Genomic DNA, 26,022 nt, shown 5'->3' with positions numbered 1-26,022 from the left:
TATCTCAAACTGGGGACCTGACTGCCCACTCCTCTTGCCACTGACCTCCATCCAGCCAGACTCCCCTTGATGTCCTTCTTGTCCCCATGCCCCTAACGTCTTTCACGTCTCCCCTCTTCCCCAGCGCCCTGATTTTACCTGTACAGATAAAGCCAGGGAGGCCTCCATACACCATTTCTTCATTGTCAGGGAGGATAAAGGGGCACAGGGTCTGCACCTCCAGGCAGTACTGCTTGCAGGGCACCCAGTGCTGGCATTCCTGCTGGGTCACACTGAAGTATTCCGAGCACAGCCAGGCCTTGTAGACAGCCTGCAGAAGAAACAAAACAGCATCAGCTCATGTGGCATGTGGGAGAGGGGCTCTTGTGTCTCTCTATGGGGCTAAGGCAACTTAACCCCAGAGTTTGGAGGCCTTGTTGGAAGTGTCTGCATCCTACCCTAAGATAGCCAGGGCTCCTGAGTTCTCTAATCCACCATCATCCAAGATTTAGAACTGTTAGCCAAAATCACAAAATTAATCCTGTGTCAGAATAGATGGAATATTACCAATCATTCCATCCAACTCTATCACTTTACACTTGGTTCAAAGAGGCCTTTTGACCCCTCTGAGGTTACCTATATGTAATGCGGCAAATCTCAGTTCCATTCAACTTGATAAACGTTTCCTTTGCTGATGGTGCTAAGCTTCGAAATTCAAGAAAGAGATGAGACTAATTCACGCTCTACCTCATTGGAATACTGGGGATTAAATAGTATGGCACACATGAGAATGTTTTATAAACTCCAAAGGGCAATACAAATGTGAGGGGCTATTCTGGATAAAAACAGCCATCTGCCTTGCCAGGCAGCACACGTGTCTTGAGCTCTCCTTAATCCAGGCTCTGTCTTGCTGGCTTCAGTCCTGGTTTGAAGTAGCCATCATACACACTGCTCCATTGCTTCTGGAATCTTTCTTTGTGGTTTCATCGGGTACTTTCTTTCCTTCATCTAGCCCACCCCACCCCAGGCACCGGTTTTAGTGAGAAAACTCCCCTGAACCACACCTTGTCTCTCCTCAAGTCTACGGTGTCCCACAAAATCTTGAGGCACTTAGGGACAGATAATTCTTTGTCTTAGGGGTTGTGCTGTGCCTTGTAGGATACTGAGTAGCATCCCTAGCCTCCACACATTAGATACCAGTAGCAATGTCTCCTCTCAAAGAATGTCCCCAGCCTTAGACTGTAGTTAGAGTTTTCCTGCCTGGCCCACAGTCAGGGCAAATCTCTCTCACCCGCCAGGCCCATAGACGCTCAGAACCAACCAAGTAAACACACAGAAACTTATATTGGTTACAAACTGTATGGCCGTGGCAGGTTTCTTGTTATCTACTTCTTCTAAAATTAACCCATTTCTATAAATCCACAAGTTGCCATGTGGCTCGTGGCTTACCAGTACCTTACATCTTGTCATGGCGGTGGCTGGCAACATCTCTCCCCTCAGCCTTCCTATTCCCAGAATTCTCTCCTCTCTTGTCCCGCCTATACTTCCTGCCTGGCCACTGGCCAATCAGAATTTTATTTACACAGAGCGATATCCACAACATTAGACAAACATCTCCTGGGGGGAAGCAAAAGCCACACCTTTTGGAAGGCTCCAATAATCTCTCACCTGGATGACAGATGTCTCCCACCTCCACTTTTGCTTGTTCCAATCCACTGCACGAGAATAAGAGTGGATTAAGCTGCTATCAAATTATGTTACTCTGCTGCTTCAGGCCCTTAGATGCATTTAGACTAAAAGCCTAAGAATGTCTAAGCAGAGACTTCAAAGCCCTGCACACCTCTGCCCATCTCTCTCCAACCTCATTTTCTATCTCTCTTCAAGCCCATCACACTACACAAAACAGGTGTTCTTTCTTTTTCTTGAATGTGCCCTACTTCTTTCTACCTCCAGGCTTGGCACACGTGATCGGCTGGCTTGGAATGTTCTTCACCCCACCTTTGGTATACAGAGTCCTTTACATATTTCAGGCTCAGATTAAATATCACTGCTGCCGAGAGTCTCTTTCACTACTCTCATCAGGACACAGCCCTAATAATTCTTAACTCTTTCTTCACCACAGGTGCTGCTTTGTCTGAATTCTTGTTTTAGTTTCTGTCAGCTCCACTAAACTGTGAGCTGCATATAAGACTGTGAGCTCCTTTATTATTCAGCACATTCAGCACAACATACATTTAAAAAGTCTTATGACTGAACAGGATAAATAACTGAAGGCAGATCCCTTCTCTCATGAAAACTCCAGTTTCATGAGTAGACATACCTAACAATCTGTGACATATGATTTATTCCACAACAAGGGGTGAATCATGGTTTATTGTGGCTAATAGTAAACTAGGAAAATTTTCAATGAGGAGATAGCAGTTGAGATTGAGTGCTATGAATGTGGTTCAGTTAGTAGAGTCCTTGCATAGCATGCACAAATGTCTTGGCTCATTCCCTGTCATCCCATAAACTGGGTGTGGTGGTACACTCTTGCAATTCCATCCTGTCTCCAATCCCTAGAACTGTATAAACTGGGTGTGGTAGTGTGTTTGTAATCCCCACATTTGGGAGTTGGAGGCAGAAGGATCAAGAGTTCAAGGTCATCTTTCTCTACATAGTGAGTTTAAGGCCAGCCAAAGAAACAAGAACTCCTGTCTAAAAAAAAAAAAAAAAAAAGAAAGAAAAAGAAAACCAAAAAAACCAAAACCAAGACTGGACTCAAAGAAGGATTTTTATAGGTGGAATGTGCCAAGGAGGCAACAGTTTAAGCAAAGCTAGAGATGAACAAGTACACATGGACTAAGAAAAGAGAATGGCTTCAGATGAACTGCATGGAAAGGTGAGTCAACTCTTGTTCATGGACATCTGAGTTCCTTCTAAGTTGTGACCATGATAAACAGTGCTTCACTGGATATCTTTGCACACATGTCTAACGCACATGTCTTCAGTTTTATTTATACAAATTCCTAAAGGTGAAACAACAGAGATGAAACGTATCTACAAAGGAAGGCTAATGGAGTCCGGGAAGAGTGAAGAAGATCAAGCAAAGGTAAGAGGCAGGGGCAGAGAGCTGGAAGGGTAAAGAGGGCAGGAAAAAGGTGGTAAGGGTATTGGTAGTAAGAGAGAAGATGCGTAAGGAAGAGGATAGTAAAAATCGGGGTACACAGGAAGAGATGATAGTGATCCCTGGGGTAAGATAACAGTTGTGAAGAAAGAACAGAAGGAGAAGATGGAGGCTGTGCATGAGGTAAGGGGAAAGAGTGAGAGGAATGTGAGAGAAGGGTAAAAAGGAGCAGGAAGATAAGCTCAGGTAGAGGCAGAAGGGGTAAGATGGAGGCAAGAGCGGGATGCTGAGAGAAGGGTTAAGGAAGGGAGTAACAAAAGATAGGAGCAAGAGAGAGTGGGGATGGATAAACAAGGACAAAAATAGACGAGAAAGATACATGTTAAAAGAAGGATCGGCCATTAGATGGAGGAAAGGAGAGGCAGAAAAGAAAGTACAATCTCAAGAGCCAAAGGTCCCAGCACCTAAGAACCCCCTTCATCTTCTGGGCCCCTAAGTGCCAAACTGTGTTTTGGTCCATAGTTACAATCCCGCTTTAGGAGCCTGGACCAAGAGCCCACCTCACTCTCTCCCTGAACTGTGTAATCAGCCCCCTGCTCTGTGCTCATCAATGGAGCTGGGACTCAGAGGGCCCTGTTAGAGTCTTCCAGTCCAGTGTTCCTGCTTCTGGATGAGGAGATCCCAGTGACATCCCTGCTCTCCTCACGAGCATTTGCAATTAGCTCAGTAACAAACTATAGAGTCTGGGCACTCCCTTCATCTGAGAGGTGGGGGAGGGAGAAGGGGTGGCCTGACAGTGGGAGTATGGCCTTTCTCCTTAATTAGCCGACCCCCTTCAGTCCTCACACCCCCAGTTGGAGTCACCATGGCAACAAGTGGGTGAGCAGATTGCCTGGGGAGGACACCAGGCCTGTGGGTGGTGAGGCAGGAACAGGCAAGAAACTAATGAGGGAATAGAAGTAGAAGAGCCACAGTGAGCTCCGAGGTAATCTAATTCCTAAGTCCCACAGCTGGCCAGCTGAGCCACTGCGGGCCGTATGCTTTAAGGTGGCCTGGGGCCTGTGTCAGGTGATAATAGTCTGACTCACAGTGTTTCCCCCTGGCAATAAGCCCACCTTAGACTCTGAAACCCTCTTCCCAAGATCATCCTATATACCTTATCCTGTCTCATCAGTGTGATGCCTGTGTCAGGTGGCTGGCTGGTTGGGGCTGTGACAAGAAGCCAGGGCACTCCTCCAGAAGAATAGGAAAGGGCTAGGAAGGCTTGCTGAGGTGAGCATTGTAGGAAGAGGAGGAAGTATCTTAGAACCAGGTAAAGGAAGCTGGGAGACCTGTGGAGACCTTTTGCTCTGAAATTCTTAACTCTGGCTGTATATCAGGACCACTAGAGACTTTAAATATATATACACAGGTTCACATAGCATTCAGACCAACAAAGTCAGAATCCTGGCAGGCAGAACCCCACACATCTGTAATTGGAAAATGACCTCAAGCAATTTTCATCATGCAGCCAGGGTTGAGAATGTCAGTTTTTACCATTATATAGATGGAGAAACTGAGACCTAAAAAGTGGAGAACAACTTAAATATAATCACATAAAATAATGGTAGAGAAAGGAACTGGAAACCTGGTTTTATAATTCCAACTCCAGGAATCTTCCTACTGAAAACTCCCATCAGCAACTAGACCTTCAACGAGGGGCCAGACACCAGGGGTTAGATATCCAGACATCAGGAACAGAACTGAGAACTAGGCCTATTCGACAGTTTCAGAATCTTCAAACTCAAGCACTGTCAGAAAAGCCCTCTCCATTATGTCCTGTTCTCTGAGTGGAACAATCTTACACCATTGAGGGAGCAGGGATAGGGAATAAGGAGGTGGTTAGGAAACCTGGAACTACCAATGCTCCCCTTTCCCCACATCAGTAGGGCCACCACAGGTCTCAATCAAGTTCTGGCTGCTACAGCCCAGTTGCTATGGGAACTGGGAGGGGAAGGAAACAGGGAGTAACTAGAGGGAACACCAATTAACCCAAAAAGGAAGCTAGGAGGGCTGTCTCACCCCTCCTCCTAGCTGGGCAACAGAACCACCCCACAAACAGGAGAGATGAGACAAAGGGGATCCCCACCCATCCTGGGCTCTGCAATTGTCAATTTACGGAGGACTAGAAATACCCAGCTAGCCTTATCCTCAGCTTATTGGCTTGTAGCCCTGGCCTGGGCATTTCAGATCTACATTCCTCTAGAAAGAAATGTCTGACTTCATAGAGGGCTGTGTAAATGCACAGTCACATCCCAAAGTCAGGACTCAAGGCAAGAAGGCTTAGAGAGAGGAGGCCATTGGCAGTGCCTAGATTTGGGGCTGGAAAGCCCTCCAAGGGGAAAGCTTTGGTTATTTTCCAACCAAGAAGCAAGCATTTTCTTTCCTGATTTCCAACTCACTTCTCTCCCCCAGGGTCTGTTTCCCCATCCAAATCTTCCCTATAGACCCTTTCTTCATGGTTGCTTATATTTTGAATGCCCCTGTGGGACCCCTGGCCAGGAGCAGCAGCTGCAGTGCTTGGGAAAGCAAAGCAGCAAGGAGGGCTGAGCTTTGGACAAAATCTATGGTCTGCGAAAGCTACGGGATACAAGTTACCAACCTAACCCCAGTATTTCCCCACAGGGAAACTGAGTTCCATTAAAAGGGAATGATTGAGTTAGAGATGTGCGAGACACCCTGGCTACTGACTTGATGCCTTCTTGGCCAGCATCTATGAGCAAACCTCAAGTTATGGGAGTGCTCCTTTTCTACTCTGGACTCCAACAGAGTTGGATCAGAAGAGAGTAAGGTCAGTGTCAAAGCATGGATGTAATTCTGCAGATAGCAGTAGTCTGCTGGGATTGATAAAGTCAGAATCAGATTAGAGGCATTACTGGACAAATCTAGGTAATGATGGGGCTTTACTTAAGGGTCTATAAGCAACAGCTGTCCTCCTTCTTAGCATGAGCAGTTCTGAGTCACAGTGGCCTGGTCTGGCCTGAAAAAAAGGTGGGAGAGCTAGCTGAAGAGGTGGGTGAGAGCCTAAAGCTAGTCCGGTCCAGAGGGTCCTCATACTTTCAAGCCTCTTAGAACATCTGCTCGAAGGCTAGAGGTGCCCAGTCTGGCCAAGGGTGGACTAATGGAGGAGGAGTATCTATAATCTAGATAAACAGTGCCAATCAGATGAGTGATGACAGTTAGATGAGCAGAGGAGGCAAGTCCATAACTACTCCAGGATGGAAAGAACTGTGAGAGTCATCACTCCACCACATTATCCACCCAAACATCACAGTAAAGTGCCATCCAGCTTCTAATTGTAAATATTGTCATAGAAGGCTCATTCTTTCATAGGGAAGCCCATAGCTTCAGAGAATTCTAGTGATTAATGAAGTTCTTCCTTCTCTGGAGCTGAAAGAAATGCCTTTTTGTGACTTCACTCGTGTATCTTATTTGCTCTTCTGGGGCCATATATAACAGTCACAGTCCTATTCCTTGGGCCAACACTTAGTAATTTGTAAACTTCTCTGAATCTAGTTTCCTCATTCATATGTTCATACAATAAACACACCCTGGATACCTGAGTGCCTGGCTCTACGCTAGGAGCTACAGATGAAGGGGATGAATAAGACAAGATTCCTGACTTGAGCAAGGGAAACAATCATGTGAATTAATTAGTATCAACTGTGTGAAGTCGAATGTACTTGACACCATGGTAGGATTAAGAGAAGAATGATTAACTGTGTTTTGAAGGCTGAAGGACAGAAAACACATCTCCATGTGGGGAAGGCTTGAATTAGGACTTGAAAAGTGGGGGGTAGACGCTCAGTAGGTGAAATAGAGAGGGAATAAAGTACTCTTCAGGCAAAGGAATCAGCAGGCATAATAACCTGCAAGTAGGCAATAATGCTGGGTTCCAATAATGCAGGTAGCTCAGTATAATTAGAGGGTGTAAACCGGAGCTTATGAAGGAGCAGGGGATGCACAGGAAGGACATGACCATATCAACATGCTTTGGAGACTGGGGAGGAGCTAGGATCCTTCCTGTAGGCATTGGAGAGCTTTTAATGAGCTAGAAGAAGTGCTTATTTAAATATGTTTATGCCTAGCCTGATGGTGCAGGTCTGTAATCCCTGCTGCTTGTAGGCTAAGTAAGGACTATCACAAATTTGAGCCATTCTGGGCAATTTTGTGTGACCCTGTTTTGGGGGTTTGGGGGGAGGTTTGTTATCACTTTCGTAACTAACTTTTCAGCCTTTTGTCTGCAAGTGTGGAGTATGGAGTGTTAACATTAAGAATGAAGGCAGGGAGACGAGCTAGATTATTGCAAAAGTCTGAATAAGATACTATGAGGGCCTCAACCAAGGCAGAAGCAGCAAAATTTCAAATTTGATAGTACAAAAATAATACAAGTATTGAAATAATGTGAAGGCAATAATGGAAAAACATATTTTATGAGAATAGGAACCTCTCCTAACACTGAGGTTAGCAATAGTACACACTAAATGAATGAATGTTAAGATACAATATTAAGGTTTCTGTGAGACTTTTGGTTTCACAATGGTTATGAAAATGATCCAATAAAATTTAAAATTTTCTCGCCTAAGGGAAAAGTATTGGGAGTAAGGAGTGGATGTGAGCAGAGATGTTAATGAAGCGGAAACCAACAAGATTACCTATAGATGTGGTCAACAGTCTCAGTGGAGGGGTCTGGGATACTACTAGACTTCCAGATTGTGTGGGAAGATAAATACCAATTTCATTTTCTTTTTAAAAATCTGTTGTTTTGAGACAGGGTCTCATGTAGACTAGGCTGCTCTCAAACTCACTAAGTAGCCAAGGTTGGCCTTGAAGTCTTCTGATCCTAACTGCTAGAATCAAAGACATGCCACCACATCAGGCTGGTTTTGTTTATTAAGGAAAGAAATGGGGGAGGGGTGTATCTGAGAAAGAAGATGAATTCAACTTGGGGTCATGTGACTTTGAGGAATATATGGTCTACTAGATGGAAATGTCAAGGGTGCAGCTGGACTAATGGCCTGAGCTCTAAAGAAGGGTCTGAACCTGATGTGGTAGTACATGCCAAATAATCCTAGCACTTAGTGAGGAGGCAGAAAAAGAGGGATGGCTGCAAGTTGAAGGCTAGCCTTGTCTACATGGTGGATTCAAGGAAAATCTGGGTTATATGAGACTCTGTCCCAAAACAATTAAGTAAAAACAAAAAAGATGGGGGTCTTGACAAAGGTCTCTAAGTCACGGGGAGCTAAGGGGTTAGTCATTAGGGATACAGTAGGACTATGCTTTCCTTTTGAAGTTAGGCATGGTCATAAGCTTTACATAGTCAATCAAACATGCCTTGAAGTGATACAGATTACATCTGAGGAGACAGTTTAAGGGTTGACACATGTTTTGCCATATTCTTTCTTCTGCCTCTAACTGTGGAAGCAAAGTTGAGATAGATGATCCTTCTTCCCTTTATAGTGATCATTAAGAAGAGATGCTTCATCCCTGCTGACCTGTCTTGGACATGAATCATGGCAAGAAATAACCAGTTGTGGTATTAAGCCCCTGATATTCAGTGGTTACATTTTATGACAGTGTAACTTAGCACACCCTAGGTGATAAGGCAATATAGAAGCCAAGGGAGGAGACAAAGGGCGCAGCAGTAGATTCCTGGGAAAACCCTAACTTAAGTGCAGGTGGAAGAAAGCAATGAGATAAAGGTGACAGAGTGGTTTAAGAGACTGGAGGAGACCTGGAGGTGTACAGCTGGCCGCGTGCGCAACGCCCTTATTGCCAGCCTCCACAGCCGCCTAGTGGCTCTGGAAAGGGACACGGCACTGACGCTCGTGGTCGCGCTTCTGGATCAGGTGGAGCGCTTCCGTGAGCAGCTGTAGTGGCAGTAGGAAGGAGTCACCGAGACCCAACTGCGCCAGGAAGTTGAGCGGCTAGAAGAAAGAGAGAGAGATGCTGCCAGCAGCTGTGATGAGAAGCAACATGTTAAGATACTGGTAAGCCACGGGCCACATGGAAACTTATAGATTAATAGAAATGGGTTAATTTAGGATATAAGAAGTAGATAACAAGAAGCCTGCCATGGCCATACAGTTTGTAAGCAATATAAGTCTCTGTGTGTTTACTCGGTTGGGTCTGAGCAGCTGCGGGACTGGTGGGTGAGAGAGATTCGTCTCTATGGTGGGCCAGGCAGGAAAACTCTAGCTACAGTGTAGCTCACTGGTAGAACATTTGCCTAGGCCCTGCTTTGAACCTCTAAAACAATTAGAGGAGAAAAAGAAGAGTGGCATTCTGTAAATTAAGAGAGGAGAGACTGCCAAAGACTGGGGGGCGGTCAGTAGATAAGGATTTATGTAGGTGAGAACACATTCGTTTGGGTAATTAAGATAGTCTCTTCACAGTGAGACAGTTTCATTGGAACAGCAGAGGAAGGAACCAGATTGTAGGAATTTGAAAAGGGAATGCCAAGGATTGAACCCAGAGCCTTTAACACAAGAGGCAAGGGTTCTATCATTGAACTACAGTCCCAGCCCTTTAAGAAGCATTCAAGGAAAGAAAAATAGAGGTAAGTATGGGTACACAAAGCTTCCACAAAGTCAAATATCCCCAGGTTTTCCAACTATTTCAGTGGATGGAGTTTTTAGTTCCCTCTTCTGTATGGTCATTCAGCTACAAAAGCCCCTGTTTTTTCTGCAACTCAACACACTCCTCAAATACGTTTATTGACCCAAAGTGAAAAGGAACTATTGGCCCTCTTGTCCTCAAAACTGTGTCTGTTAATGTAGCCTGAGATACCATTTGCTCTCTAGAACAATATGTTAACCTGCTGATAACTCATTGCAGAAGGAGAGGGAGAGACTTGCCTCAAGTATAGGACCAAAGAGATGGCCTAATTCAAAGTCCCAGGATAGAGTCCAAGCTTTCCAACGAGACATCACTAAGAGTTTAGGCTCTTTGAGGACAGAGATCATATCTTACTTAGATGTGTGTTCTTTTCAGGGTCTCTTGATATAAACTGGAGGATGTATGCACAAGAAGATGTTCGCTAAGTACCTGAAAACCAACCACCCTGCAGCTAGCCCAGATTGAACAATGTGAAGAACTCCAGGAAAGGGAAAAATGAAAATAATGGGTTATGAATATATCTTCAATGACTTTTAGTGAATGAAGAAATTGGGACTATGTTTGCAAAATGTCAGAGAAAATCAACCAAAGGAGAAAAGAGTGGCCATTGTTAACTCCAAAAAAGCAAGTTGACCAAGGAATGAAATGTTAATCATACAGTCTTCTATTGCTAGAGGTAAACAAAAGTGATAAAATTAATGTAAATAAGTTACACTGTTACAACCAGAAATTTGGCTATACCAATATTGGATGTATGAAGAGAGAGTGTGAGCACACATATGGTGCTACCAGTAGTAAGAGTGCAAAATCTTCTTCTAACTAGATTTTTTAAAAAATGTCAATAGATATTTAAGACAGAAAAAAACAAGAAGTAGCATATTGATGTGCCATTTAGAAATGTGAAGAAATATTAGCAAAACAACAACAAAAACAGAAGAATCAGAAGTATTTAACACTCCAGTGAGCTCAAGGGTGAAACCAGGCTACTGTTTCAATGACAAGCATTAATATTTATATATTATTGAAAAGAATATACATGTACAAATATACATATGTGGTGGACATTTGTCTGTTTCTGTGTGTATGTTCACATAGAAAAAAATCCAGTAATATTAAAATATTGGCATAACATTTAATAATATGGTGGCAAAATCAGAAGCAACCAGGAAAGTTTCAAGTGTTTAACTCTCAAGAGCAAAACTAGGGGCAACTGGAGACATATACACATACATGTGCATATGTGTAGCATGAAGGTAACTGAAAATTAGGAACATGCATTACTTTGATAAAACAGAAAGTAGAAAGAAACTCATCTGTAGTCAAGAACCTCAAAAACAACAAAACAAAATACCTAAGACTTGATGTGACTATCTTTGCCAGGCTCAGTCCACATGGCACTGCCCCAGAGGCCCTGGCTCATCTAATCCATCATGAGTGTCTGGGCTCTGGGCTCCATTCAGGTGCACTTAACAAACTAAAAGAGCAAACAAAGAGTCTTATAGACAAAGAGAGAAGCTAAGATGGGGGAAGGGAAGCTTCTGAGGCTTTTCGGCACAGTGGTTTCACTGGTCACCACAGGAATGACATTAGTGTGACATAGGCAACTACAGCTTCTTTTGAGTTGCACACACTCCTCTCTCTGCAACAGACTTTTTTTTTTTTTTTTTTTTTTTTTTTTTTTTTTTTTTTTTTTTTTTTTTTTTTTTACAGAAAGCCATCTTCACCATCACTTAGGACACTTAAAAACCAGCTCCCTTCCCCTGCCTCACCTCCCTCCTTCAGGTAAATGACAGGCTGGGAAGAACTGAGACCTGGCCAAAGGTGACTCTTCTTTTGCAAAAATGTGAAGCACTACTTTGGGAGTCCTTTCTCTTCTCCACCTTATCCACCTAAACAGGTCTTTATGCATTTACCAAAATGTCTCCAGTTGCCTTCTAGCTTCCAATTCCCATTCCCACCCCAGACACTTCACCTCCTCTTCAAACATTACCTTTTCCTTCTCCTCAGCAGCCCACCTCAGTGTTAAGAATTTCAATTGGGTATTAAGCAATCATTTGGACTAAACACATCTAATTAAGATGAGAAAATAGCTACCATTTATTAAGTGCTTACTATATGTCAGGCTCTATTCTAAGCATTTAATCCTGACATTTATTAACTCATTGATTCCCCATAATCACCCCCTGAGGGAGAAACAAATCTTTACAGATAAGGACAGAGAGGACCAAAGAGTTTAAATAAATAACGTATCCAAGGCTCATAGCCAATGATAATCATAATGGTGGTTAGCATTTCTTGAGCATCTTCTACCACGAAGACACTATAAGAAATTAGGGCCAGGCAGTGGTGGTGCACACCTTTAATCCCAGCACTCAGAAGGCAGAGGCAGGTGGATCTCTGTGAGTTCAAGGCCAGCCTGGGCTACCAAGTGAGTTCCAGGAAAGGCACAAAGCTACACAGAGAAACCCTGTCTCGAAAAACCAAAAAAAAAAAAAAAAGAAAGAAAGAAAGAAATTAGGATGACCAATATCCTTCAAGCCTCATAGTGACCCTATTTAAATCCCAGACCTTTAAAATGTAACAAAAGAAATGAATGGCACAGCAACTATTCTGCAGAGAGCACCTGAACTTCACTGCTCAAGTTCTTATACACCAGCCATACTGCCCTGGGGACAGTTCCTCCAGTTTATCATGACCATCAAACCTTGTTACTCAAATTTCAGGCCATGTTGAGGAGAGATTTCTAGACTTAAAACAGAGAATGATTTTTCTAAAATCAATCTATCCATCCCCACTTCCTATAGAAGTAGTAGAGTTTGCTGTGTAAGTGGGTGCAAGGGAAAGAACATTTGGATACTACAAATGATAATTTCCACTCACTTATCAAAGCACTCCATTCAGACTGCAGATGTAGCTCAATGGGAGTGCACTTGCTTAGCCAATGCAAGGCCAACATTCATGCTCCAGAACTGCAAACCAATAAGCAAATGATCAAGAAGCAAAACAAACTCCCAAAGCAACAATTAGTTCAGGGCTGGAAGCTGTCTCCAGTAGAAATTTTTTGTTTCCCCAAGGGCATGAGTTCTCCTGTCCCATCTGAGGGCTTCTGGGAATCTGGAATAGCCTTGTCCTTGAAGGCTCAAATGCCAGAGACCATATAAAAGGTGACATCTTATGCATGCCACATAATTGCTTCTTCCCCACAAATATTCTTTATCAAGAAGCCTTGGCTCCAATAGATGGGTAGTTAGCCAAAGCTTGGTTCTGTTCCTGGTTCTGCCCTTGCCAATAACTAGTTGTGTGAACTTAGACATATCACTAGAAAAGAGCTGTGGCCACTAATTTGCTTATGACTATGAGCCAACTACTTTCTCACCACCTCCTGAGTGCAACTTGAATCCAAGAAAATGGTTGTTAAGTAAGCAGCATAGGTAGTGGGAAGATGGGGACAAACATCTTTTTAAAAAAATATATATATTTATTTATTAAAGTTTTTTTCATTTTACCTACCAACTCAAGTTCCCCCTCCCTCCTCTTCTCCTGCCTCCTCACCTCCCTCCCACTCTACCCCCATCCACTCCTCAGAGTGGGTAAGGCCTCCCATGGTAGTCAACAAAGTCTGGCATACCAAGTTGAAGGAGAGCCTAGCCCCTCCCCATTGTATCAAGGCTGAGCAAGGTATCCCACCACAGGGAATGGGCTCCATAAAGCCAGTTCATGTACCTGGGATAAGTCCTGGCTCTGCTGCCAGGGACTCCACAAACAGATCAAGCCACACAACTGTCACCCACATTCAGTGGGCCTATTTCGGGGAGTGGGGGGAGGACAAACATCTTTAACTCAAACAGACCTGCTGTCCAAATCCCAGGTGTGCCCTTGCCAGCAATAAAAGCACAGGCAAGATTGTTGACCTCCCTGACCTACCCTTTCCTGATAAACAAGCTGTGTCCTGTTAAAACAACAACAACATCAACAACCCTACCCTTGCCTCTCTGTAAATTATGTCCCTAAAACAAAAGTAGAAAGCTTTAGCCATATGCACGCTAGCACAGATTGAATAGTAGTGCTGTCTGCCAACATGCAATTTCCAGCTCCAACTCCAAGTCATTTGACTCCTCTGCCACTGTAGTGTCCACTGCAAAATGGGCACAGCATGTGTACACTTTGCAAGGCCGAGTAAGAATTCATTAAGATAAAGGATATGACATGACTAGGACAATGCCCTTCCTTTTCGTTCTCTCCTCTCAGCTTTAAGATCCAAGCAGCAAGTTCTGCAAATATGCCACAAATGTGATCAGAAAAAGGCTCATATCATTAATTCTTATGAAGGGGAACAAACCAAGTATTAATAAAAACAGAAAACATGAACTAACAATTCACAAACAAGCATTGCAAATGACTTATAAACAAGAAAAAACAAATGTCTAACCAAAGGAACGCCAATGAGAAGCTAAGGCTAGATCATTTTTCAAGTAAATTAGCCTCACAGTTTTGTTAAGGGTATAAATTAAAATAATCTGGTAATTTGAAAGAGATTTAGTAATGTATGCTAGTAGCATTAAAAAAGGTTAATACTGTGATTCTGTAAGTCTAGTTGCAACCTTCATTCTGCAGAATGGATGTTTATACTTTCATTTGTATGCAAAACAAAGAAAGAGTCATTTTGTGTAGATGTTTATGTAAGCCTACAGAGAAGGAGAGAATATACACAAAATTGTTAACATCCACGACCTTAGGGCAGTGGAGCTAGGGAAGACTGAATAGGAGGATTATTAATGTTCTCTTTGTAAATCTCCATATTGTTATATTTGATAAAAATAAGCATGTATCATTGTATCATTTGTGATTTAAAAAACTCAGCAAAGAACAGGAATAAGTAAAAAGAATTGAGATAGCCTTTATAAGTAAAAAATCATAGTTCTGAAACAAATCTATGAACAAAGATATCCATCACAGGATTACTAAATTGTAAAAAGTTGGCAGTAATGTAAATATCTAACGGTACATGGCCTGTTAAATCTATTATGTAACTTGTGACAGAATATTATCCACTCATCAAGGATGGAGCTTATGAATATTTAAGTACATGGAAAGGTACTCAGAGTACCAGTAAGCTAAAAAGACCTACAATAAAATATTAGGAAACCATGTGGTCTCATCAATATGGGTATTATTAAAAGAACCCAGAAAATAACAAGTGTTAAGAAAGATGGAGAGATGTGGACCCTTGCTCACTTCACTGCTGATATGTATGTAAAATGGTGCAGCATGCAAAGTGTAAGAATGGAATGGAAAATGGCACAGCCTCTGTAGAGAACTGGGAGGCAATGACTCAAAAAGTGAAATGTAAGCTGGACACAATGGTGGATGCCTTTAACGTCACCACTTGAAGCCAAGGTAGGTGGCTCATGTATTCGATGGTAGTCTAGGCTACATAGCAAGACAAAAACAAACAAACCAATCAAATTTCAGCAGGGAATTACCATATGGCCAAGTAATTCCTCTCCTAAATATACTCAAAAGAGGTGAAAACGAGTACTCAAAGAAATATCAATATACAGTGTTCATAGCAACATTATTCACAATAACCAAAAGGTAGAATAGTCCAAATACCCACTAAGAAATGAATGGATAAACAAAATGTGGCATCTACACACAACGGAATGTTATTCAGCCATAAGAAGAAATGAAATACTGATAGATGCTAAACCTTTGATGAACCTTAAAAGCATCATATAATATATAACACATAAAATATAATAAGGCATACAAAGGGACAAATAATGTATGACTCCACTTGTGTGTATTATCTAGAACAATCAAGTTAAAAGAGATAGAAAGTAGATTGTTGGTTGCTGGGGAAGAGAGTGAAGGAGAATTGGGGAATTATTGTTTAGTAGGTAGAAAATTTCTGTTTGGAAGAATGAAAATGTTTTAGAAGTAGTAATGAAATGTCAATGTACCCAATGCCATTGAATTATACCCTTAAAATAGTAAGTTTTATTATGTATACTTTATAACAATGAAAAAAAGTCTCTAAGCCTCTTTTCTCTCCTACATTTCTAGTTTCCAAAAGTCCCCAAAGACTGCATTTTTTAATAATCAAGGAAAAAATATTTTTAAAGATTTTGAGTCTACTTTTTGAAGAATTAACTGATTTTGAAGAATTAACTTGCGTTGAACACTACGCAGACATAATTCACATTTCACAAATTAGCTGGGTAGACGTGCTATCTATCCGCTTCAAACTAAGTAAGATGGAAACCCTGGTAACAGTCACACCTACCGCATGACCTTCTCTCACACAGAATGTTACTGGCCACCTCTTCCTTTCTGTTTCCAAGGCAAAGACGAGGCATTTAAGACTTGGGACTCAACAAAATCCTGGCATGGGAACTGGACATCCAAATTCCAGCCCAGGCCTCATCTGACTTTTAGGTGACAAGATCTCATTGCATTTGTTTTCCCAGCTACGAGAGTGTGCTGGGGTGGGGTGGGGCTCCGGCAGGCATTAGGCCTGTGTAGGGCATCATCTCCTTTCTGCTCTGGCGGATACTTCCAGTAGACTGAGACTGAGAAAATAACAGAAACGCCTTTTCTCAAGACATGTGGAGTCATGCTCTTCCCTTCTTTGCAAAGCTCCCCTTTCCCATCTTCCTGTCACTGTCCATAGAGGACACCTCAGTGATTGTCACTGGATCTTCTTCTTAATCAAATTTTAATTTCAATTTTTTGAGAATTTCCTGCATATTCACATCACTTTTTTCTACCCCTCCCTTCCCCTATAGCTCCTCCCATGTTACCCCCTCCTCCCTCTCAAATTCATGGCTGCTTTTATTATTATTCATTACACACACACATAGAAATCTTCTAAGTCCATTTAATGTTGTTCATATGTTTATTGTGTTTAAGGCTGACCACTTGCGATTGGATAACTTATCATGAGGAACTATAGGCAAAAAATGGCTGCCAAGAGAAGGGGAATCTGTCACTGGATCTTAAGGAGAAGAAACAGGTACCTTGAATAAATAGGATGCTAGTGAGCCCTTATTCTGAATCTGAGCCACTCCAGAGGGTTCTCTAAGATTCCAATAGTTTCTGCTGAGCCTCCCATATAGCCAGCCCAATTTCTCACCACAGTCTATTCATAGCTAGCAGGGCATTGCCTCCAACAGCTGGCAGAGAATATTTACATCTTCTTTATACATCTGTGAACTGGTTTGTAACCCAGCTCCCTGTCCTATGTAACTTAGGGAGGTCATTTCCTCTTGATGAACCTCAACTGTTACATTTGTAAACTAGGGATAATAATGGTGCTTTCCTGCTAGGAATACTGTCAGGATTGAGTACACACACACACACACACACACACACACACACACACACACACACACCTAGGTTCTCAAAAGCTTGGGTTTTTTTTGCCTTGTTTTTCTTATCCCTTTCTCCTTTGGAGCCAGCTGGACTCATCTTTTGGCCCAAAAACTTGTGGCTCAGATTCCATATCCCATTTCCAGAATCCATTTGAGCAAGAACTTTGGCTGTGGCAACCCTTCTTCTCCCCACAAGCCCAGTCCACTTGGTGCCCTTGCTCTTCCTGCCTCACTCAAGGTCTCATAAATTCATGCTCCTCTGAACTCTCTCGTCTGCCCATGGACAAAATACTGATTGGTCATTCCTTGAATTGATCCTAGCCACAGGGGTACAGACATAAATATTTTCCAGGGTCCTACCAGACCATTGTTGGAGAACGGTGTTTGTGGGCCCTCAGATTGTGCAGAGTCCCCAGGAGGAGGGGTGACTCCTAGCATTCAGAACACACCTGCAGCTAGCATGCTACATGATGGAGAGGAGCTGAGGATCAGGTTAGCTGGCCACTCTACAGAAGCATGCTGGAGGTAAACAGCCTTGGAGCATAGGGATCACAGAAGACCTGCCCCAACAGTGAAGTTTTTCTAAGACAACCTCCACCCCCTCAGCCCCCACCCCCTGCCGAGTCTCAGGTGTTGGCCTACATCCCCAACCACACTCTAAAGAGTGGCTATACTCTTTGAGGTACTGACTATACTCTCTGAGGTACTGACTACAGGAGGCACCAGCACACATTCACATAGTTTGGGAGCACCCTCCCTCCCAGCCTTTTGATGTGTTCAGAGATCCTTGGCTCTTTTTTGATCTTGGTCCCACACAATTCTTATCTTTCCTCACCCTCACCTCTGCCATGTTCAGCAGATACTTCCAGCCAGATCAATATTGGGTAGGAGGTTGCTGGGCTCCTTACCTCACTCTTTACTCCCCACAACCCTATCTTCAAGATTACCAGTACATCCTTCCTGGAGGTTCTTGTTACTATGGTGACTATAGCAGCTTGTGGTAAGGATGGGAAGTAGCCATGAAGACTGGAGAATGTGTGCACCTGTGTGTGTCTATGTATATGAGTGTGTGTGCATGCCCTGTATATGTGTATGTCTGAGTATACTGGAGAAAGGGGAGAAAGAGGGTAAAGAGATAAGAGGAGAGGAGGGAGGGGGAAATGGGCAAAAGAAGATTGGAAGATGAAAGAAAATCAGGGCAGGAAGTGAGATGGGGTGAGGGAGGTGAAGTGTGAGTAGAGTGTGAGGGATGTAAGGGGTGAAGGGACATGGAGTGTCAAGGGCAAGAAGTATGGTGCCAAGGAGGTGAGGCAGGGGAAGTAGAGAAAGGTGTGAGATCCTCAGTAAAGGTTGGAAGGGTTGGGAAGTTGGAGGTAGATGGGGAGGTGGCATGGGAACATTCAACTGCTGGAGATGAACAAAGTGGGACAGGAAGTAATCAGGCCAGGAAGACTAGAGGTAAGTTTTGGGAGAAGCAGAGGTGTGGGTTAGAGAGTGAAGTGTGGGATGTGGTTTGGGAAGGGTCTAGGCTCTTAAAACACTGTCCAGTTAGTGCTCACTGAAACATGGTGGGGATGTTGAGCAGAGTGAAGGGAGTGGGCCAGGATGTAGGTCAATGAGCTAGAGAGACACACTTCAACAAGTGCCTGCTTGGTCACTCTCAGCTTTCATTCACTGTGTCCTTGTCCTAGCTGTAAGCATTGCGTCTTCTCTGTGCCTGCTCTTAGATTCTGGGTCCCTGACTTTTCCTGGAACACCAGGCAGACAGTCCTTAGTGATGATGAGATGAACCGCTGTGGATCCGGAGGCCCCACCCCTAGGGCCGGCTTTGCTGTGATTCCCAGGAGGCTGCTTTTTGACTGCTTCCCTTTGCCTCCGCCTTCAAACAGGGACAGGGAACGCTTTCTAGCTTTAAGAGTTCTGGGCCAGAGAGAATGCCTGGGTGACAAGAACCACCATTCAACTTAAGACTCCTGCCCTTTGCCCAGTACTTCAAGCCCCTTGCTTTTAGTACCCATTATCTCCCGTGTTAGCCTGAGAGTCCTGCTTGGCAGGAAAGCTGTGGCAGGTGGGAGGAGAAAAGGCAGTGAGGCAGAAACAGCTGCCAGCCGGAGTGGAGGAAGAGCAGGGCCCCAGTGGGTTTGGGCAGAAGGCAAGGTGCTGGCTTTGGCAGCCCCCACCCTCTGTGGGGGTGTTGGGGCCAAACCTCCTTCACTAGCCTCTCCCACCCAATGCTGCTGATCAGGGAGCAGACTCTACTATGTCTAACCTCTGGATGGAAGCAGATCTTTGTGGTCACCTGATCCAATTCCTTCTTCCATGCAAATAGAGTCCTAGAGTTATCTCCATGGTATTTTTACCCAGCAGTCCACTTGTATTAGGCTAGATACTTCCTGGGGACAGGAGCTCTAAAGCAGTCTGTTCCTTCTTTACAACGAAAAACAGGAGGGAGAGCCTCTGATGTGCTAAGCTTAGATGCTGTACAGACTTCTCATTAATACTGAACTTATGGGGCTTTTCTGGTGAATAAGCCCCATTTGACAGATGAAAAAATGAGGCTCAGAGACTTGAGGTTCATAGGTTCAAGGTTACACTGGTAGGAAGGAAAATCTAGGTTGGAATGCAGGACTTTCTGTGTAGTCCCTTGGGGCCAATCAAGACATGCATCTTTTATACAAGGACAATCCTTTTGAGGTGTGCAATCTGAGGCCATATTTTCCTGAGTCCCCTCTGTTCCAGGTCAAACTCCTTTAACTCTCTCCAGGGAATTCAAGCTCTAGCTTCCTTCTCGATGTCATCAGTTGATACGTCCCAGTATCAAACATGCAGGCTGCCAGGTGAGTCTGGAGTGGACGGGCACTATCCCATCCTTCCTCAACTAGCTGATGAGCGCAGCTAATGGCTGCCAAAAGAGCTGACGATGTCCCTCATCTTGAGCCTCTTGGCCTTCTTAGAGGACTAGCTGTGAGAAAATAAGCCAGACTTTGCTCCCAGGCCCTCATTCTTCTCACCTTTAGTGTTCTGAATTGAGAGGAGGAAAGAGAGGTGGGAGAGGCAACCAGCAGCAGGAAGGGCATGGCAAGATTAGGATAAGATCTGGGAGGGGATTTGTATGGTAACCCTGGGCAAGGCCAAGAAAGTCAAGTGTGCATGTATGCAGGAGGGGATTCATGGGGAACTAAGGAAGGGATAGGATATGGCCTTCAGACCTAGGAGAGGCCAGTATGGGGATGGGCATTGGCTCGGGTTAGCCTCATCTCTCTGCTATGTGAGAGGAACTCAGTCGCACATTAAGGAAATGTTGCAGCTGGTACTAAATTAGGAGGTGTCATAGGCAGCAGTGAGGACAGGTATGATTCCTGGGGCCCTGTGTGGCTCAAAACAGGGCAGACATCTCAGAGGCAGAGAATGGGGTTTCTAGAGCCACACAGGAAGGATCTGACTGAGGCATTTAAAACAAGGGCCCTGGGGATAGGGGGGGTCACCTGGCTCAAGAACCAGCCTCCAGACTGGTTTACAGATGTAGAAGAAACCTCCTCATCCTCCTAGGACTTCAGACTGTCACTTAAGAGGATTCTGGGTGTGGGGCATTAGTTCCATGGGATTCCATTTGGGGTGTGGGCTGGAAAGGAGGGCCATGAGCTCAGGGGAAGGCTTAGTATGGGTGAAGAAGGCCTGTGAGAAGGTGGGGTGAGTGACTGAGGAAACAGGGCTTCAAGAAGGAGATCAGAGCTGCCTTTCTCTTTCATGTTGTCAGAAAACTGGATTAAAGACCATAGGTTTGGGCCTCAGTTGAAGGAGAAAGCTTTGGAAGGGGTAGAAAACACAAAACCTAGGAGCTGCCACAGCCCTGCGGCCAGCATAAGACACAAGTAAGAGCAGGAGAGCTCACTTGCTGCTGGAGAGAAACAAGGAGACAAGAGAAAGAGCCTGGGGAACTTGAGGGGAGGCCATGGGATTAGCATGAGGACAGGGAGCCGGAGTACTGGAATCCCTGCTCATTGTGGAGAGCAAACTGTGTGCCTGTGTGCCTCAGTTCCCTAATCTGTACATGGAGCTAATCTAGGCAGTTGTGCTCTCATAACACGTGTGAATGATTGAAACCCCTAAATATTACATCTAGGCCAAGTGTTAGATTCTTGCTACAAAATGCTACTAACCATGCATTCCCATTCAAATCTCACCAAACACTTAGGACTTGGGCTGGGCAAGGCTATTTTTCCTGTTTTACAAATGAGGAACTGAAAGATTAGAGAAAGTAAAATAACGTGCCCAAGAACAAACTGCTAACTAGCCTTCCACAGAGGTGGTAAGACCTCCAGAATCAGAGAGAACCACTGCCTTCTCGGACATCAAACTGCTTTGTACCAGCAACTCGTGTGAGGGATTTGAATTTAGTGTGGGGTCAGAAGGATCTTGGAGCCAACTATAACACGGAGAAAACCCCACAGAAAAGTTGTGCCATGGTTTTTGTTCCTTTTGGAGATTGAAAAAGAACTGTCGTGGCTATGGGCTTGGGAAGAGGACTGCAGGATATGGCCATCCTTTATTCTGTCTGCTAGGGGACAATATCTCTCTGCTCTCACTGAGGGTGTGTCTGGGGCAGGCAATTGGAGTATGTGTCTCTAGCTCTGTATGGCAAAATGTGTCTTTGTTCATGTGATTGTATGCATGTCTCTGACACCATAGGGAGATGCATGTGACATGGTGCCTGCGTTGACAGCACTGTTTATGAAAGTGACAACCTCTCTGTTTCTCTGCGTGACTTGGTCTGGAGTATTGCTGGTGGTGCACGGCTGTGCATGTTTGTCTACCCGTCTGTACACCTTTAAGAAGTGGAATATCTCATTTGGTAGTGTGAGTGAGGCAGTGAGTCAGCTGAGGCTGAGCGAGGCGGGAGGAGACTGCTAGGTTACGAGAAGAGGAAAAGGGAGAAGGAGAAAGTGAAGTCAGGATCAAGGAGCTACTCCTTCCTTCCCCAGTCCTCCACCCCGAATCCCTAAGGGGCCCACAGAGAACAGCAGAACCTTGCAGAAAGTCCACAGGAGCAATGCTTGCCGGAACTGCTTGCTACCCCTCCTCAAAGCCTTGACAGGAGATGATCTAGACCAGGCGGCGACTGCTTTACTCTCCAGCTGGTGACTCCCAGCTACAGAATGTGTGAAACCCACCTGGTCTCATTGTCACTTGACCTTTTTGACCTTGCTGTCCTCTTCCTTCCCCAAAGCAGGCCACCTGGCCAGGCAGGAAAAGCAGGGAAGCAGCTTCAGGCCCCAAATGTGCATAGCCCCACCTACCTACTATACAGAAAAACCCACTGAGGGTCAAGAAATTTCTCCACGCCCAGTTCTTCCCTAGGAGGGTCCCTTCTGCAGTTGTCAACCCTCTGGTTTCCTCTAGGTGCCCATCCCCAGCAGCCAGAAAGCCAGGTTTTCCTGTCACCATCCAGGAGCACTGGCAGTTCTGTGATGTACCAACCTTGCATGGCCCTTCCACAAGCTGATAAGCCCTGTTCCCCGAGCATTCTCTCATCAGAAGACAGAAGCCTACAGGTTACCTCCTTAAGAAAAGATACACATCCCTGGGCTCCCCTGCCTAGGATCTGGCCAGATATCTCAGGTCATATAAGGTCAACAGTGTGGTGTACCCTGTCACCAGGCGTGGCCTGGCCTCTCATCCATTGGCAGGAACCAAAGGGTGAGGATCAGGGAGTCAAATATTCTTCCTCCTGCTGAACACCCCCTCCTCCCCAGCCAGTCCCAGGATTAATTCTAGTCCAGGAGTGGGGTTCAGGGCCAGCCAGGATGTTGGAGACCGGGGAGCAAAATCTCTCCTGCTACCACTTTGCCAGTCCAGGGCCCTACTCCCACCTCATGTGGGAAGCAGTACGCCAGGAAGCTCCAGCCTTAAAATGTTCAAACCTTAAACTTAAAAGAAGTTGACCTGAATCCGTGTGGGTCCCTCTCTAGGGAGGGGTTCGAGGTGACAGGGTGCTACACTGGGAATGATGGGAATGGTTTGCTGGGTAGAGAGGGAGACCTTTATTTTTTTTTTCCTGGTCCCACTGCCACAGAAACTGCCACTAGCCAGGTAGCTATTGTGGCGTGGGTGGCCAATCCCTACCTTGCAGCCTTTCGTGCAGGACCGGATAGAGTACTCTTCTGCCTGCAAGTATTTATGCAGCACGAGGTCGAACTCATCATATTTTTCCTGAGCATGTCGGTCCAGTCGTTGGTATGCCTCTATGCAGTTGCTACATGCCTCCCAGGTCCCGGAGCCCGGGCTGGCCATTACGGCCAGCAGGTCCCCCAGCAGGGTGTCCAGACTGCAGTCCAGGCTGTCTGGGCGGTCCATGCCAAGCAGCAAGTCCCAGACTGTGTAGGTGTCGCAAAAGGAGAGAGTGAAGTTCCGAAAGTGGCCTTTGAGCAAGTTTTTTTTGGCGGAGGGGAACTCCGGGTTACGGGAAGGGGAGTCAGGGGGCCGCAGAGGGGGAGCTGGGGTGGTCGGTTCAAAAAGTCTCTGCAAAGATTCCAATTTGGTGCAAGCTGCGTCCAGCCCCGTGGGCTCTGGGACGCCGCCGCAGACCGGCCCGGGGCCGGCGACGGCGGGGGCGGCTTTGGTCAGGTTGCTGTATCGCGGGCCGCAGGTGCCCGAGGACGCGCTGGACTCGCCGGGCGACGGCGGCGGCAGCACCGCGCGGGGAGGCACCCGCTGCCGCTCGCGCCCGGCCCCCCAGGGCGGCCGCACGGCGCTGCTCAGCTCCCTGGCCCGGGGCCGGGCCCCCGCACACAGCCACAGATGGTCAGCGAGCAGCACGGTGAAGAAGAGCAGGGACGCCAGGGACAGTCGCCATCGCTGCGCCCGCTCAGAATCGGCGCAAGGTTTGTCGCTCGGCCTGGGAGCCCAGCAGCAGCAGCAGCAGCAGATAGTCAGCGCGGCGGCGTCTTTCCCGGGCCACATCCAAGCGCCCCTGAACATATTTCAGGGGGGTCCGGGCTGGAGGGAGTAGGCAGGCGCGAGGCCAGACGGCCGTCTCAGGAGGGCGGGCTGCGCTCCGCTCCGCGCTCCTCCGCGCCGTCCAGGCTCTACCTCGGGGGCTGCATGGCGAGGCAGGCCAGCCGGCCCGGGGGGAAGCCCCCCCCCCCGTTCAGGCCGGAGTCGCGGGGCGCTCTCGAGCCGTCCCTGCGCCCCTCCTGCGCTCCCTCGCTGGCAGCCGGGGCGCCGCCGCCCGGCCCGCTAGGCGCAGCCCGGCGTCCCGGCGGGGGGCGGTGCGGGGCACTGGGGCGGTGGCGGCTGCGGCGGCGGCGCCGCACTCCTCATAGTGTCGGGCCCCTCAGCTGCCCTGGGCTCCGTGCCACTTCACTCCGTGCCACCGGCCCCCCGGCTCGCACTCTGTTCCGGCCGTCTCGGCTGAGCGCGGCTCTGCGCCCCTCAGCGCCGCCGTGCGGGCCCCGCCGCGCTCCGCTCCGCTCCACTCCGCTCCCCTCGCCCGCGCCGCTCCTCTCCCGCCCGTCTGCCCGCTGCCCGTTGCCCGCTCCGTGCAGCTCCCTGCCTCGCTCGCGCTCTCCTAGGCCGGCCGGCCGGTCCGCTGGCGGCCCTTCGGGCTTCGCTCGTGCTCTGGCCGTCCGCCGGGGCCGGTCCCGGGCCGGCTCTGCTCTGGCTCTGCACCGGCGGCTCCCGGAGTTCCGGCTCGGGCGGGCCACCTGGCTCCCCGCAGCGCCACAGACGCCGGACGCGGACGCCGGGCTTTACTTAGTGCGCCTCTCGCTTCCGCCTCTGCTTCGCACCGCTGTGGCGGCCGCCCAAAGGCATGGCCCCGTGGCTCCCGCTGGCCATGCCCCCTCAGTCTGTCGCCATCTTCCGCTGTGCGGAGAACACCTTGAGAGCCCGTGTGCGAGTGTGTTTGGGGGGGAGCAGGGCGGAGAAAGAGGCACCGGGAGGAGGAGGGAACGGGACTAGGGCCCCGACTGCGCCTGCGCCTCAGGACTCCCCCCTCCCCAACCCCAGCCCCCGCCGGCCGCAGCCTGTGCTGTTTGGGGATGTTTCCAGTCCACCCCCAACTCCATTCACTTCAGCGCCTCCGTTCATCCGACCGCTCCCCGCGTGCACACGCCACACGCTGAGTCCCAGGCCTGGCACTCCCCTTCCCCCCACCAAGCCGGCACCCGCCTCCCTCCCCAGGACCGCCCCTCTCTCCCCCCGAGGGCTAGGCGACTTCTGAGGGTAATTCTAAGAAGCAAGAGGCGTCTCCTTAGGTTCTTGCTACCTCTCTGGGTAGCGTTGCCCTCGTCCTTAAGACTAGGGGACACTGAAGCCGGTTGCGGATCGGACCAGTCCGGAGTCCCTAACTCCGCTGGTGCCCTCACTGTCCTGCCTGAGGCCAAGGCTGCCCTGGTGCTGAAGGACAGCTCCCAGTTTAGCTGCAGAAGAGTACTGAGCTAGGAATGCGTCCTGAAGGAGGCAAGGCAGTGCACTGAGACCGGTAGTAGTGGTGGGGTGTCGTGGGGTTTTTTTGTGGGGTTTTTTTTTGTGGTTTTTTTTTTTGCCCTTAGGAAGATTTCCAGCAGCCTCCCCCAAAACCCCGTCCTAGCTTCCTAGCTCCCCCTACAGGATGCTGAGAATAGCTGAGCGCCCGAGTTAGGGAAGCTGCGCCGGGTGGAACCATGTGCTCCGGGCTCACAGAGTCACATGGCTCTAGGAACTCGGACATACAACGCGCTACTAACCTTGTTTGGACTCTACAAAAATCTCAGATCTCCTGTGGTCTACTTCCTTTCTTCATTCCCTTTCCTCTGTAACTCTCTCCTTGTAGTTTTAAAGGCATCATTGCAACATAGATTTGTTACTAATCATAACAATGGGGAAAAGAACCTTTATTGAGCAGCATACAACTTGCTAGATACTGCA

At 46.9% G+C, this 26,022-nt stretch overlaps 1 protein-coding gene across 1 annotated transcript in view; it reads right to left on the bottom strand.

Annotated features, from left to right (window-relative positions):
• Fam155b (family with sequence similarity 155 member B) overlaps nt 1–25,066 on the bottom strand; it is a 28,129-nt gene extending 3,063 nt beyond the window's left edge. Inside the window, exons 1-2 of the mRNA XM_036175372.1 lie at nt 23,239–25,066; nt 139–310 (exon numbers count right to left, since the gene is read on the bottom strand). Coding sequence (XP_036031265.1) covers nt 139–310; nt 23,239–24,093 — 1,027 coding nt within the window. The 5' untranslated portion in view covers nt 24,094–25,066. The remainder of the gene's footprint in view (nt 1–138; nt 311–23,238) is intronic.
• Nucleotides 25,067–26,022: the final 956 nt, after the last annotated feature.

The sequence above is a fragment of the Onychomys torridus genome, chromosome X, assembly GCF_903995425.1.
Source record: "Onychomys torridus chromosome X, mOncTor1.1, whole genome shotgun sequence".
Taxonomy (NCBI): domain Eukaryota; kingdom Metazoa; phylum Chordata; class Mammalia; order Rodentia; family Cricetidae; genus Onychomys; species Onychomys torridus.
Note: the sequence above shows the minus strand (reverse complement) of the source record. Positions and strands in the feature narration are given on the sequence as shown.